Source organism: Carcharodon carcharias, chromosome 4 (assembly GCF_017639515.1).
Source record: "Carcharodon carcharias isolate sCarCar2 chromosome 4, sCarCar2.pri, whole genome shotgun sequence".
Classification (NCBI taxonomy): Eukaryota; Metazoa; Chordata; class Chondrichthyes; order Lamniformes; family Lamnidae; genus Carcharodon; species Carcharodon carcharias.
In genome coordinates, this window is record NC_054470.1 from 64,656,298 (window position 1) to 64,672,510 (window position 16,213).

Genomic DNA, 16,213 nt, shown 5'->3' on the forward strand with positions numbered 1-16,213 from the left:
TCCTTTAAGCATCTAACCTGGATCACCAACCAGGAGGGTCACCAACCTCTGTATCTCTCTCCACAGATGCTGCCAGGCTTGCTGAGTATTTCCAGGCATTTTCTGGTTGTTTTCAGGATGTTGTATCCTGACTGCAGTCTTACATTTTGCCAAGTCCAACATCTGGACAGAGCACGGGGCAGGTGTTCTGTGATTTCTGGTTTTCTGCCTTTGATTCCATTGTCTCCCCAAAATCTTCTGTCCCTTTGACGTTCTCAAAATGTCTTGCTGGAATTGTTCACCCTGGCTCCAGCAGGCTCCCTCTTGACCTAACAAATGGATAAGTCGATGTTGGGAAGGAGCAGGGTCATTCCCCTGCCCTTTCACAATGATCCATCTCTCAGGGAGGCAAAATGGTGGAGAGAGGCCTCCAGTGAGGAGTTTGCAGTTCTAGTGAAGGAAGAGATTGGGAGATGGATTACATTTTAGAGGACATTGAAAATGATTGACAAATAAGGCCTTGTTTTTTTCTGATTGAAGGAATCGAGGCCCAGCTGATGGAGCAACCGGTAACACGAGCCAGCAGAGCAGCCCATTAAAGGTGACAGTAAAGATTAACAAAGATCCGCTCCTGGATCATGGATTTATGGTATCAGAGGAAACACCGGTGTGTGTGAAGTCTGTCACTGCAGGTAAATACCTGGGGGGTGGGAGGTTGGAGAGGAGGGGAGGGAAGCATGGGGTTGGGGAGGGAGTTAGGATGTCACAGAGCGGCTGCAGGACATTCTTGTGGGGGAGGGCAAACAGCCAGAGGTCATGGTCCACATTGGTACTAATGACATAGATAGGAAGGTGAATGTGGTCCTGCAGTTGGGATTTAAGGAGCTAGGTAGAAAATTATCAAGCAGGACCTCTAATGTGGTAATCTCTGGACTGCTCCCAGTGCCACATGCCAGTGAGTACAGAAATAGGAAAATAAGGCAGATGAATGCATGGCTGGAAAGATGGTGCAGGAGGGACCATCCTGGGTCCTGGGACACTGGGACTGGCTCTGGGGGAGATGGCACCTATATAAGCTGGATGGGTTGCATCTGAACAGAACTGGGACTGAGTTCCATGTAGGTCGTTTTGTTAGTTCTGTTGGGGAGGGTTTAAACTAACTCAGCAGGGGTGTGGGAACCAGGAGGGAATATTAGAAAGTAATACCAGGGTGCACAGAATGCTGAGAGAGGCAGATAGTACTAAAATAGAGAATAGTAAGATGGAATTGGAGTAAGGGAACAAGTTATGAAATCTAAATCAGGGTTACACTCCGTGTATGTGAATCACGGAGTATAGTTAATAAAATTGGAAAATTACAGGTACAGATTGCCTTGTGGGATTATGAGGTTGTGGCAATAACAGAGACCAGGCTTAAGGAAGGGCAGATCTGGGTGTTAAATATACCTGGTTACACGGTGTTCAGAAAACTTAGGAAAGGAAAAAAAGTAGGGGTGACATTTTTGGTTAAGGAGCGTATTGCAGTACTGGAGAGAGAAGATGTGTCAGAGGATTCAAGGACAGAATCAATTTGGCTGGAGCTAAGGAATAAGAAGGGTGCAATTACATGCTCAGTGTAATATATAGACTAGCAGCTTGTGGGAAGGATATAGAGGAACAAATCTGCAAGGAAATTACAGAGAGGTGTAAACATCATAGAATAGTTATAATAGGGGACTTTAGCTACCCATGTGTAGACTGGGAGAGTGGTAGTGTAAGGGGCAGTGAGGGACAAGTGTTCCTAGATTGTGTTCAGGAGAATTTCCTACAGTAGTATGTGTCCGGTCCAACAAGAAAAGAGGCACTGCTAGACCTGGTTCTTCGGAATGAGGTGGGCCAAGTAGATCAAGTGACATTGGGGGAACATTTAGGGGTCAGTGATCATTGCATCATAAGGTTTAGGATGACGGTGGAAAATGACATTGGTCAATCCAGAATAAGAATAATCAACTGGCAGGAGCAGACTTCAATGGGGCAAGAACGGAGCCGGGCTGGATAGACTGGAACTGGTGGGAAAAAACAGTAGCTGAACAATGGGCTATCTTCAAAGAGGAGATGGTTTGGCCACAGTCACAATCATGTTCCCTCAAAAGGGAGGGGTAGGACAAACAAATCCAGAGATCCCTGGATGACAAATGAGATAGAAATTAAGTTACAGAAGAAAAAGTGTGCTCACAACAGGTGTCAGCTAGCAATTACAGTTGAGAACCAAACTGAATACAAAAAGTTCAGAAGGGATGTGAAAAAGCAAATACGAGAAGCAAAGAGGGATTATGAAAAAAGATTGGCAGCTAATGTAAAAGGAGATCCCAAAGTATTCTATAAGCACATCAATAGTAAAATGGTGGTAAAAGGAGGAGTAGGGCCGATTAGGGCCAAAAAAGGGGATTTACACATAGAGGCAAGAGGCATGGCTGAGGTGTTAAATGAATACTTCACATCTATCTTTACTTACGAGGCAGGTGCTGTCCAGGACATGGTGACAGAGGAGGAAACTCAGTCACTAGAAGTGTTTAAAATTGATAAGGAGGAGATATTGGATAAGCTGTTGGTATTTAAAGTTGATAAGGCACCGGGACCGGATGAGATGCATCCACGAATATTGAAGGAAGTGAGAGAGGAAATTGCAGAGGAACTGGCAATAATCTTTCAATGTTCCCTGGATTCAGGGGAGGTGCCGGAGGACTGGAGAATTGCAAACATTACCCCCTTGTTCAAAAAAGGTTGTAGCGATCTGCCCTGCAATGACAGGCCAGTCAGTTTAACTTTGGTGGTGGGGAAATTTCTAGAAACAATTATTCGGGATAGGATTAATAGTCACATGGAAAAATGTGGATTGATTCGGAAGAGCCAGCATGGATTTGTTAAAGGAAAATCATGTCTAACTAACTTGCTGGAGTGTTTTGAAGAGATAACAGAGATGGTTGATGAGGGCAAGGCCGTTAATGTGGTGTATATGGACTTTCAAAAGGCGTTCGATACAGCGCCACACAACAGACATGAGAGGAAAGTTATGTGAGGAATAAAAGGGACGGTAGCAACATGGATACAAAATTGGCTGAGGGGTAGAAAACAGAGAGTAACGGTTAATAGGCATTTTTCAGGCTGGAAGAAGGTTTGTAGTGGAGTTCCCCAGGAGTCGGTATTGGGACTCTTGCTTTTCCTGATATATATATATATATATATATATAAATCTTGGTGTGCAGGGGACAACTTCAAAATTTGTAGATGACACAAAACTTGGGAGAATTATAAACTGTGAGGACAGTGTAGAACTTCAAAAGGACATTGACACATTGGCAGCAGATGAAGTTCAATGTGGAGAAGTGCGAGGTGATGCACTTTTGTACAAAGAACATGGAGAGAAAGTATAAAATAAAGGATATTATTCTAAAGGGTGTGCAAGAGCAGACAGACCTGGGTGTATATGTACATAATTCATTAAAGGTGGCAGGACAGATAGAGAGAGCTGTTTCTAAAGCATACAGTATTCTTAGCTTCATTAATAGGGTCATAGAGTACAAGAGCAGGGAGATAATGATGACCTTATATAAGACACTAGTTAGACTTCAGCTAGAGTATTGTGTACAGTTCTGGGTGCCACACAATAGGAAGGATGTGAATGCATTGAAGAGGTTTACGAGAATGGTTCCAGGGATGAGATACTTTAGTTATGAGGAAAGATTGGAGAAGTTGGGACTGTTTTTCTTGGAGAGGAAAAGGCTAAGAGGAGGCTTGATAGAAGTTTCAAAATCATGAGTGGTCTGGACGGAGTAGATCGGGAGAAACTGTTTTCACTTGCAAATGGATTGAGAACCAGAGGGCACATTTTTAAAGTGTTTTGCAAAAGGAGCAAATGCGAGGTGAGAAAAGACTTTTTCACTTTTTCACTCAGCGAGTAGTTAGGGTTTGGAATGCACTGCCTGGAAATGTGGTGGAGGCAAGTTTGATTGAGGCATTGAAGAGGGCAGTGGATGATTATTTAAATTGAAACAATGTGTAGTGCTGCAGGGAAAAGGCAGGAGATTAGCACTAAGTTAAAATGCTCAGAGAGCCAGTGCAGACACAATCCTTCTACACCGTAACAATTTTGTGATTCTGAGATTCTGTTAGGGTTGGATTAATGGGGAGGGGCCTTATTAGCTGATACTCTATTGCAACACCGCCAGCATAAACCCTGATCTTGTGTCACAATTCCTCCCTTGCCCACACAGTCCTCTGACAACACTTCATCAGCTTTGTCGCTATGCCAACATTTAGTATTGGGTGGTATTGCAAAATGGGTGATAGCAAATCAGCAGCTCGTTTCACACAGTGCCCACTTCTATTCCATTTTAGTCGATGGCAAGAAAAATTGGATGGGATGTAAATCAGGCGGCTGATTCACAGTCCGGATGTAAAACAGTTGGCTGATACGCTGTTGGGATGTAAAACAGTCGGCTGATTCACTGTCAGGATGTAAATCAGGCGGCTGATTCACTGTCGGGATGTAAATCAGGTGGCTGATTCACTGTCGGGATGTAAATCAGGCGGCTGATTCACTGTCGGGATGTAAATCAGGCGGCTGATTCACTGTCGGGATGTAAATCAGGCAGCTGATTCACTGTTGGGTGTAAATTAGGCGGCTGATTCACTGTCGCTGCTGCACAAGATCAATTTCGCTCCTATTTTTTCTTGTTCGGGATATAACTGGTTGTCCACATCGCTTTCCCTTCACAGTACGAATTTTTTATATTTGTTGTCTGGCCAAAAGCTATGGTACAAGGCCATATTCATTGCTTATCTCTCATTGCCCTGAAATGGTGATGGTAGGCCTTCTCCTTGAACTCCTGCTGTACAAGTTCAGAGAGTCCTCCTACAATGGTCTTGCATCAGAACAAGAACAGGCCATTCAGCTCCTCGAGCTTGTTCTGTCACTCAATGAGATCTGTACCTCAACTTCATTTACCCACCTTTGAACCATAATCCCTACGTATCCTTTTCCAACAAAAATGTTAGGTAGGGAATTCCAGGACATTGGACCTGAATGAGGAAGTTCTTACCCAATTTTTGTAGGAATGCTCATGAGCTCTGAAGTTTGTTATGGCTGCATCATTATTCCATCGTCAATCCCTCCTGGGCTGAAGCAGTCCCTGCCCATATGCAGCAAGTCCTGGGCAATATTCAACTTGGGCTGATATGTGGCAAGTAACATTCATACCACACAAGTGGCAGGGAAAGACCATCTCCAACAAAAGAGAATCTAACCATCTCCCTTTGATGTTCAATTGCATTACCATCGCTGAATTACCCCATTATCAACATCCTGGGGGTTTCCATTGACTAGAAACTGAACTGGGCTAGCCATATGAATACTGTGGCTACAAGAGCGGGACAGAGGCTGAGAATTCCTGACTACCCAAAGTCTGTCCACCATCTACAAGGCACAAGCCAGGAGAGGGAATACTCCCACTTGCCTGGATAAGTGCAGCTCCAACAACACCGAAGAAGCTTGACACCATTCAGGACAAAGCAGCCCGCTTGATTGGCACCCCATCCACCACCTTCAACATCCATTCCCTCCACCAATGACGCACAGTGGCAGAAGTGTGTACCATCTACAAGAAGCACTGCAGAAACTCACCAAAGCTCCTTCAACAGCATCTTCCAAACCCATGACTTCTACCACACAGAAGGACAAGGGCAGCAAATGCATGGGAACACCACCACCTGGAAGTTCCCCTCCAAGCCACACACCATCCTGACTTGGAAATATATTGCCGTTCCTTCACTAAGACTGGGTCAAAATCACACTAACAGCACTTTTGATGTACCTACACCACATGGATGGCAACAGTTCAAGAAGGCAGCTCATTATCACCTTCTAAGGGCCATTAGGAATGGGCAATAAAAATGCTGGCCTCATCCGTGGTTTCATTTGAACAGGTGACAAGAAGCAGAATGTGATGTAGTTGATGGTGAACAACCCCAGAAGAAGGACCACTTTGAGTACACACTCCATTGTTGCTTGGGATTTACTGAAAGAAAACAATTGTTGAGCACTGGAGCAGACTCAGGGCTGAATGGCCTCCTTCTGAGCTTTATTTTCAACAATTTTATGATTGCTATAGCTATGATGTCATTCTCTATACTTAAACTGAAGGCTGACTTGGTCTTGCTGTGGGACCTATTGCCTTCCCCCAGCTACTAGTGTAAGCTTTGCCCTTTTTCCATGTATACTGAACGTAAAGGAATACAAACTGGTATCCATTGCACCAGCTTTTCAGATGTAGCATGGATACCAATTTCTGTCTGGTGAAACCTGTCGACAGCTTGTCTACTGCTATTTTTGTCCCTGCTGTTTTCAGGTGCTCCCAAAGCAGCAATGGATCTTTTTAAATATACAGTGTGGGATCCCACCCCTGTTCAGGACTTTTCTACAGCGTTCATGTAAAACAAGGCAGAATTTCACCACATTAACTCCACTGAGCTTTTCCAGTTCTACAGCAGCTGGGCCAGCAAGACCTCAGTTTCTTTAAGGATTGCTGGCCATTGCTGAAGCAATTGAATCGTAGAATGCCCACAGCACAAAAGGAGGCCATTTGTCCTGTTGTGTCTGTGCAAGAGCAACTCTCCTAGTTCCACTAGCCCCACCTGTTCCCTTTTGTAGGGAAAATATTTTCTTACATCTCCTCCAGTGAAGCTGGGAGGAGCAGGATTATTTATCCTTGTTGGGGAGGTGGGGGGCTTGTCAGCAGAAGTTAGGTTCACATTCTGCCTCCCAAACTCAAACTTCCCCAAGGGCCATGATTTGATCTGCAACATTGGGTGAGCTGTCCTTGGAGAGGCAACAAGCACCACTGAGTCAGCTCAACTAATAAATGAAAGCCCAATTTCATGTGAAACTTGAACTTTTGGATTCTAATTTGCATCCTCCATCCTGCAACAATGGGCCCAAAACGTTTTCGGCCTCAGAGAAGGACATGGGATGTGGAATATCCAAGCCCCCTGTTTACACATAAGCTATAAAGGGCCTGTTGTAGCCTACGGTTTCTTTGTTCTGCTGATTCTGACGTACTGTCCTTCTCACACTCTCCATGGCAGACACTGTGCTTTGGATTGCCAGCATCTTCGTCACTTGCCAATTCCCAGGCATAAATGGGCAACATTTTACTGCCAGTGTCTCAGGGCTCATATCAACTGGCACCAACTAGAATATTTATCTGCCAAAGGTTCATTGATTTCTCCAGTTAATGTTTGTGTTAAATTGCTTTTCAGTACATAATACTGTCAGTGGTCTGACTTCCATCAACAGAGTCTTGCTATTACTGAAAATGGATAACAATGCAACATTACAGAAGATCAGAATGAATTGGAGAGTTGGTGGTGGGGGCAGGTTATGTGGGGGGAGGTTGGTAGATTTACACCTGAGACACATGCAGCAAATTTCATCATACACCCGGCACAAGGTCTCACACTCAGTGCAGGGACTCACATACCCAGCCCACGGCATGGCAATTTCCCTCCCTTGTAGCACTGTGGATGTACCAATGCCACAAGGACTGCAGGAGTTCAAGAAGGGCAGTTCTCAAGGGAAATTAGGGATGACTAATAAATCTAGGCCTTTCCAGCAATGCTGACATCCCATGAACAGATTAAAAAACATATCAGGCACAAGGCCCTGCACCTCCAGCCCAGGAACTCACACACTCAGTACAAGGCATGTCATAGTTAGCACAGGGTCTTATACAGCTGCATAGTGAGCATAAGAACATGAGAACAGGAGTCGACCATTTTGTTTCTCAAGTCTATTCAGCCATTCAATGGATCTTTGCTGTTACCTAACTCCATATGCCTGCCTACTCCACATCCCTTAATAACTTTGGCTAACAAAAATCTATCAACCTTGGTTTTAAAATTAACAATTGCTCTAACATCAATTATTGGTTCTGGAAGAGAGTTTCAAACAACCCCCACTACCACGATGGGGAGGTGAGGGTCCTGTTAAATTCACTCTGTGCCTCCCAAACTTCCCCAAGTGCCACGATTTGATCTGTGACATTTTGCGTGCAGAAGTGTTTCCTAACTTCACTTCTGGCTCTAATTTTTATGCCTCCAAGTCATAGATTCCCAACCAGCAAAATAGTTTCTTTGTACCTACCCTATCTATTCCCCTTAATATCTTGAAAACTTTGATAAATCATCCCTTAATTTTCTTAATGCCTGGGAATCTCGCATAATTTAACCTTTGGAGTCCAGGTACCATTCAGCTAAACCAACACTTCACTCCCTCCAAGGCCAACGTATGCTTCCTAAGGTGTGGTGTCAAGAGTTGCTCATAGTATTCCAGTTATGGTCTAATCAAAGATTTGTATAGCTGAAGTATGACTTCTACACTGCCCCCCCCCCCCATACCTATTCCTCGCGATAAAAAGGCCAGCATTCCATTATTTTTCTCTAAATGCTCATGACATTTTAATGAACTGTGTACCTGGTCCGCCAAGCCTCTTTGCACCTCCACTGTTTCGAGCTTTTCACTATTTAGGAAGTACCTTGTTCTCTCCTTTTTAGCTTCAAAGCAGGTGACCCCACATTTGCCTGCATTGAAATCCATTCACTGCAGTTTTGACCACTTACTTGACAACAACTTGCATTTATATAGTGCTTTTCACACAATAAAATGTTCCAAGATGCTTGGACTGATAATGAAGCAAAATTGGACACCAAACCACATAACACGATATTAGGGCAGATGGCCCAAAGCTTGGTTAGAGAGATAGGTTTTAAGGAGAAGTAGAGAGAGGCGGAGAGGTGGAGAGGATTAGGGAGGGAATTCCAGAACTTGGAACTTGGGCAGCTGAAGTCATGACCAGCAAAGGTGAGCAAGTAAAATTTGGAATGCTCAATAGGCCAGATTTAATTGAGCGCCAATATCTTGGAACGTTGTACAGATGCAGGATATTACGGAGATGGGGACGTGGAGGGATTTGAAAACAAGGGTGAGAATTTTAGAATCGTGACATTGCTTAACTGGGAGCCAGTGTAAATCAGTAAATGCAGGAGTGATAGATGAGCAGGATTTGGTGCGAGTAAGGACATGGGTCATAGAGTTTTGGATGACCCCAAATTAACAAAGGGTAGAATGTGGGAGACCAACCAGGAGTGTGTTGGAATAATTAAGTTAAGGAGGTAACAAAGAGTTTCAGCAGCAGATGAGCTGAGATAGGAGTGGAGTTGGGTGATGTTATGGAGGTGGAAATGGTCTAATGGTGGCATGGATGCGTTGTTGGAAATTCAACTTGGGGCAAAGTTGACACCAGGGTTGTGAACAGTCTGGTTTACTCTCATACAGATGCCCGGGGCGGGAAGGAATTGGTAGCGATGGGAATGGAGTTTGTCATGGGGATCAAAGATTTGGTTCTTCGCAATGTTTAGTTGGATGAAATTTTTACTCATCCAACACTGGATGATGGATAGTCAGCCTGATAATTTAGCAATAGCGGAGGTGTCAAGAGAGGTGGTGGTGAGATAGAGCTGGGTGTCGTCACTAATACATGTGAAAACTAATGCTGTGCCTTTGGATGATGTCACTGAGGGACAGAATGTGGATGAGAAATAGAAGGGCCAAGGATAAACCCCTGGGGGGTGGCACCAGAGGTAGCTGTGCAGGACCAAGAAGGGAAGTAATTGCAAATGAAAGTTTATTTATGGTTAGATTCATAAGAATGGAACCAAGTGAATGCTGTCCCACTCACCTGGACAGCATTGGAGAAGGATTGATGAAGGATGGTCAACCATGTCACAGGCCAGAATTTTCCCGTTGGCATGTGGGGGTGGGCCCCGCACGCTGACGCGTTAAATGATGTGCAGTGACGTTGGGCAAGCGTCCCGATGTCACCGCTCGCCATTGCGATGTTTAGGTAGGCAGGTGTGTGATGATCTCCAATGTGCGGCCCCCATTAATTAATCATCCACTTAAGGCCCTTGAGGCAGTAATTGTCTGATATTTTTCGGGGCCCGTGTGATCTTCAGGGAATCGCACGGGCGTAACGGGCAGGCGGGTGGGAGACATTTGTATAAACCTCATCCACAGGCGGGATAAGAGGGGTGAGTGGGGTCGCGAGTGTTATTTGTCAGACATTTAATTGTTAAAGTTACTGATACTTGCCTGTGTGAGCAGAAATACTTCAAAACTCTTCACAGCTGCTTGGACAGGAGTAACAGCTTCAGGTCAGGACTCTGAGTAAACATCATTCCTGGGGCCTTGCAGGGTTCAGGAAGCCTTCCCTTAGCCTGGGAATGAAAGTTGTGCTATCCACTGGAGGCACATTCTCTGAGGAGGAATGGAGAGCCAGAAGGGGGAGGAGGCCAGAAGTCCTCTTTCAGCCTCCAGGGGAGCCACCTTTGGGAAGAGAGACACAGGCACAAGGGGCGCAGGGCCAACAGGCAGTCCAAGGCGGAAGGGGCCACAGAAGATGCCACTATCCTGCTGCCAGGGTATACAGGCGGTGAAGCAGCTACCTCAATATATCTGAGGTGCAGTGCCGAAGGAGGCTCTGTCTCTCAAGGGAGACAGTCACCTCCATTTGTCAGATGATAGGCCCTGAGATCTCCACAAACTGTGTGTGGTCACCCCATTTGAATATGTGGCTTTCTATCCCATCAGCTAAGTCATTCATAAAGACAATGAAAACACAAATCCTTGTGGGACACCACTAGTCATATTTCGCCAATTAGAGTTCCTGCTCATTATTTCTACAAGGTCTCCTGTGGCTCAGTCAATTTCCTCGCCAAGTTAATGGTCTACCTTCAATTCCATGAGCTTCAATTTTCACTAACAGTCCCTTGTGGTCAGTATCTAATTCATATGTTTTAGAATATAATGTTTAGCTTTAGGCATTAAAGTTTTAACTGTAGATGAATGGGAACAACTGATTGAGAAATGGATAAGGAACACTGAAGTAAATGCAATTCAAACAAGCTTGGAGTTAAATACAATTAAAATCTAACTTGTATTTGTTTTATGTGGTCAGGGTTGATAGTGAAAAACTTGAACAATTAATGATCCATTTCTAAGCTTGTAATGGAGCCAGGCACTCTGGAGAAAGGAAAATTACATCTATTAGATATATAAATTATTCATATGGATTGCAGAATCAAATAGTCATGTTGAAGGTGTTTGTTTATTTGCATTTCTGGTTGAATCATCTCAAAGCATGCCACGTTGTCATAGAGATAATGATTCAGAGTGGACCCTTGGTTGGAAAGTTCTTTTGTTTAATCTATCTTTGTGTGTTTGCTGACAGAAGCAGGCAGTTCAGTTTGGATTTTGTAAGGGAAAAGCAGCTGGAAGATCTTCTGTAGCTTGCAGCTAGTGGGAGAAACCTACAGTGATCCTCACAGAGCCTTGTGGCAGAAAGCAGTCTGCATGAATAGTTAGCTTGGAAAGAGTTGCACAGAAGCTGGGGGAGCAGACTGGGAAAAATGAGCCTATGTATGTCCTAAGCCAGGACAAGGAGCTGAAGAGTTCACAGTACTGAGCTCTGTAAAGAAAATTGGAGGATTGCTTAGCCAAAAGCTAATGGAAGGACCCCTGGAATCTGTTCCTTGAGGAATAGCTGAAATACAAAGGAGAATTAAAGTAAATTCTGGAGGATTGTGGCATTACTTTGGGTTGGTTCCAAAAGTGAATGAGCTTCAAGATTTCAAATGATAAGGGAACTCTGTGGGGAGGGGGAAGGAAAGAGTAGTACTGAGTTTATAGGATAAGTCTTTCGAAACTGTAGTGTTAATAGTGTTAATAGTTAATAGTGCTTACTTTGTTTAATTCTTTTTGATATATAATAAAGTTTGTTTTTGTTTAAAAATGTGAAATCTTGTGACACATTCCTGTTGGTTAATTGCTGGGTGTTCAGATTTTTTCTTTAAACCTTAATGGTCCCTAACAGGATCATAACACTCTTATGAGAGACTTTATCAAATGCCACACAGAAGTCCATTATAAATAACATATATATACCTTCCCCTATCCACTATTTTAGTCACCTCTTCAAAAAATTCAATCAGGTTTGTCAGGCATGACCTAACCTTTACACATCTATCCTGGCTCACTCTGATCAGCTGAAAATTTTCTAAGTGTTCAGTCGCTTTAGCCTTATTTGTAGGCTCTATTTCCCAAAAACAGGTGCTAGGCTAACTGGTCTATAATTTCCTGGTTTTCTTCTCCCAACTTTCTTAAGTAGTGGAATGGCATGGGCAGTTTTCCAATCTAAAGGACAGGTTCCTCAACTTTGAAAAATCATAGTTAGGATATCTGTAGTATTCACACCTACTTCCTTTGAAACCCTGAGACGGAAAACTTCTGGTCCTGGGGATTTGTCGCTCTGTAGTGCCTTTGTTTTCTTCACTATTGTCATTTTGCTTGGATTAATTTTGGTGAGTTCCTGTCCCTGATTCAATATTAGCTTCCTTGAGATTTCCCTCATGCTGGCCTGTGGTTCTACTGCAAATGCTGACGCAATTATTCAACATGCCCAGGGATCCTTATTTTCATTGACAATATCACTGTTCACAATTTCTTCACAAAAAAATCACAAGCAAGTATGATCCACCTCTGTCCATGATCTGGGAAAGTCACAAGTCCCTTTTGACTTCCTGGGCATTTTGATGAGAGAAACTTCAGAGAAGAAGATATCCATATGTAAGGAATGTATGAAACATTATCTGCTTTTTGCTCTTTACGCATGCTGATGAGCCTGCTGTGTATTTCCAGTGTATTATTTTTCTCCTTTTATGAGGGATAACTAATTGGACATCCAAAAATATGATGACTTCTTTTTCTCCTTAGGTGGTCCAGGAGAGGGGAAGCTGTTCCCAGGAGATCAAATTATAAAGATTAACAATATACCCCTGGATGCTATTTCCCAGGAACACATCGATAATATTATCAGGTGAGGGTCGTTTTCGCACATTCAGTGGGTAGAAAGCTTTAATAATTACCAGCTAAATCTAAAATCTTTGATGTCCTCCATTCAAGGACCACAGGAGAAACATGAAGGATCTTTAGGTCTTTTAGTAGCTCAGTGTTAAAGTTTCTTTGATAATGTTTCTGTGAAGTTACTTGAAAAGTTTTACCATGTTAAAGGCAAGTTGTTGTTGTTATCAGCAAACTCAAAATAATTTTGATCAAGGAGGTGTGCAAAACTCACTGTTCTGTGTTCTAAAGGAAGGTCATCAACAGGATTGTATAGAGTGCCATGTGTCTCCTTAGTTGCACAACAATTCATCTAGAACTTGCTGTATAACCAATGTTCTATAATATACACTGAGTTCTCCATTACACAGTCAAATTCGCCATTACACACAGCTGAATTAACACATTGTCAAATACTCCATTATACACTCAGGGCAGAATTTTCTGCTTGACGCTTGGGGGCGGACCCTACACGTCAGTGCATAAAATGACGCATGGTGACGTCAGGCGAGCATCCTCATGTCATCGCGCACCATTGCGATATTTCCCTGGGTGGGCGCAGCAATGAATTTCGACACGCGCCCACCATTAATTAATGGGCTAGTTAAGGCCCGTAAATTGTCAAGCCTGTACAATCTTTGGGTCGGTGCATGGGCGCAACGGGCAAGAGACTTTTTAATAACACTCACCCACGGGCAGGAGAAGAGGGCTCAGTGGGGTTGTCAATCTGGTCTGTGAAGTATTTATTGCAGAAAGTTTTTTAAACTTGTCTGTGTGATCTGTAGCAGTTCAGAACGAATTCCAGCAGCTTTCTGTGTACTTTGAACCTTCAGGTCAGCACTCTGCAGTCAGTAATCTTTATTGGGCCTACAGCTTTCTGGAGGCCTCCCTTTAGCCTGGGTATGGGTTCTGACATGTCCACTAGAGGCAGCTCCTCTGAGGAGGATTAGGAGGGCTAGAATAAGGAGGAAGCAAGGAATGCACAATCAGTCTCCAGGGGAGCCATCTTTAGGAGTACAGGCGCAGGCACAAGGGGCACAGGGCCGAGAGGTAGTCCAAAGTGGAAGGGGCTGCAGAAGACATCACTATCCTACTGCCCGGGTATACAGGCGGCGAAGCAGCTACCTCAATATGACTGAGGTGCAGTGCCAAAGGAGGCTCCAACTGTCAAGGGAGACAGTCAACTACATCTGTCAAATGATTGGCCCTGAGATCTCTCCTAATTGTGTGGATGGACACCCCATGCCAGTGGCTCTGTAGGTCACAGTTGCCCTCAACTTCTATGCCTCTGGCTTCTTCCAGGGCTCAGTGGGTGATTTTTGCAGTGTTTCCCAATCAGCTGTCCACACTTGTGTGAAGGAGGTTACAGACGCTCTGTTCAGACGGGCATTGACTTTCATCCACTTCCGCTGGGACCAGGCCAGTCAGGCACAGTGAGCAAGAGGCTTCATGGCCATTGCTAGCTTCTCCCACATCCAGGGTGCAATAGACTGTACACATGTGGCCACCAAGGCGCTAGCAGGTGAGCCCGGTGCCTTCGTCAACAGGAATGGCTTCCACTCCATGAACATGCAGAGAGTGTGTGATCACAGGATGCTGATTCTACAAGTTTGTACAAGGTACCCAGACAGCTCCCATGATGTCTACACACTGAGACACTCTCAGGTGCTGAAGCTCTTCAGTGCTCCAGCCCAGCTTGATGGATGGCTGCTGGGTGACAAGGGCTTTCCCCTCAGAAGGTGGCTCATGACGCCTCTCCGCCATCCAAGAACAGAAGCTGAGGAACGCTACAATAGGAGCCACACCTCCACAAGGGCTGTGGTAGAGAGAGCCATTGGTCTTCTCAAGATGTGCTTCCAATGCTTGGACCTCTCAGGGGGTGCACACCAGTACCCCCCAGATCATGTCTCTGTGATAGTGGTTGCATGCTGTGCCCTCCACAATCTTGTGCTGGAAAGGGGGGACGCAGTGGATGATGAAGACATTGACACAGTGGATGTGGCTGCACACGATGAGTCCAACACTGATTCTGAGGATGAGGAAACACAGGGGAATGATGAGGGGCTAAACACTGAACCGGGACTACACCAAGGAGGCAGGGACACCTGGGACACTTTAATCCAATCAACCTTCAGCTAGCTCCACACAAATGGATCAGGAGGACCAGCCTTGCCTGGCGCTTCCATACTCAGCACTTAAGTGCTACATCTGCCACTTCATCAGCTGCAACCAAGGGCTTTGGACATAAACCTCAATGTCCACTCAAACACTCATGACAATGTATGTAAAACATACAAATGCAGAACAAAGGAGCCACCCTCAGCCATGGTAACACATCTGGTTTTAATTTTCACCATCATAACGTCACACAAAATCAAACCAAAATGTTTTTACAGCATAAACAAATAATAATTTCCTAATATAGGGCCAACACAAAAACACCAGTGAGAAACCTGTGGTATGCTTAAGATGCCTTATGCTTATGTTTTCTGGTGCTACGTCTTGGTGCCGCCCCATCGCTGGGAGTGGCATCTGAGACAGCCTGCTGACTGTGCTGTCCTGCTGGCCTCGATGACCTTGGTGGCCGTCCTCTGGCCCATGGAGCCTGTGCTGGACTTGCCTGGGGGGGATCTGCCAGGTCCAGAGCTGGCATCTCCCCAGTTGTCGCAGCCTCACCGGATGAGGTGGTCACTGGGAGAGAGGCGGAGTAGCTGGTGCCCTCATCCAGAGCGCCGTGAGAGAAGCCAGCAGAGACGACAGGCAGCTGCCCCGTTGACGTGAGGTCACCCTGAACCTCCCTGCTCACCGTGGATGGATGGGCAATGAGCTGGGAAGCTTGAAGCCCACACCATGTCCCACGTTGGCAATGACCAGCTGTGGCCATTGGTGCTGTAAGGGCTTTGCAGGTCTGAGTGTAACCCCAGGAGAAGCTGCTTGATCTCCTGGAAGCCCCTCTCCATGAGAGTCGCCATTCTCTCCATGGAGGAAGCATGATGCTCTGCCATGAGGCTCATTGCATTATTGATGCTCCGCGTGGACTCCTCCACCACGGACACCAAGCGAAGCACAGTCTCATGTAACACTCCCAGATACTCCCGCACACCTGGCCACATTTCCTGCAGCTGCTGTGTCGCGGACAACTCCAGAGGCACATCATCACGCCCCGACTGAGCATGTGCCTGGTCCCCTGCAGTCCTCCGACTGCTGGCACCATCAGCACTCTCTGTCTCTGCCAGCCCCTCC

General features: G+C 45.1%; 1 protein-coding gene across 1 annotated transcript in view; it reads left to right on the top strand.

Moving 5' to 3' along the window:
* Positions 1-16,213, top strand: part of LOC121276749 (FERM and PDZ domain-containing protein 1-like) — a 114,439-nt gene that overhangs the window by 13,346 nt on the left and 84,880 nt on the right. The window contains exons 6-7 of the mRNA XM_041185295.1: positions 520-671; positions 12,845-12,947. Of these exons, the coding sequence (XP_041041229.1) occupies positions 520-671; positions 12,845-12,947 (255 nt within the window). The remainder of the gene's footprint in view (positions 1-519; positions 672-12,844; positions 12,948-16,213) is intronic.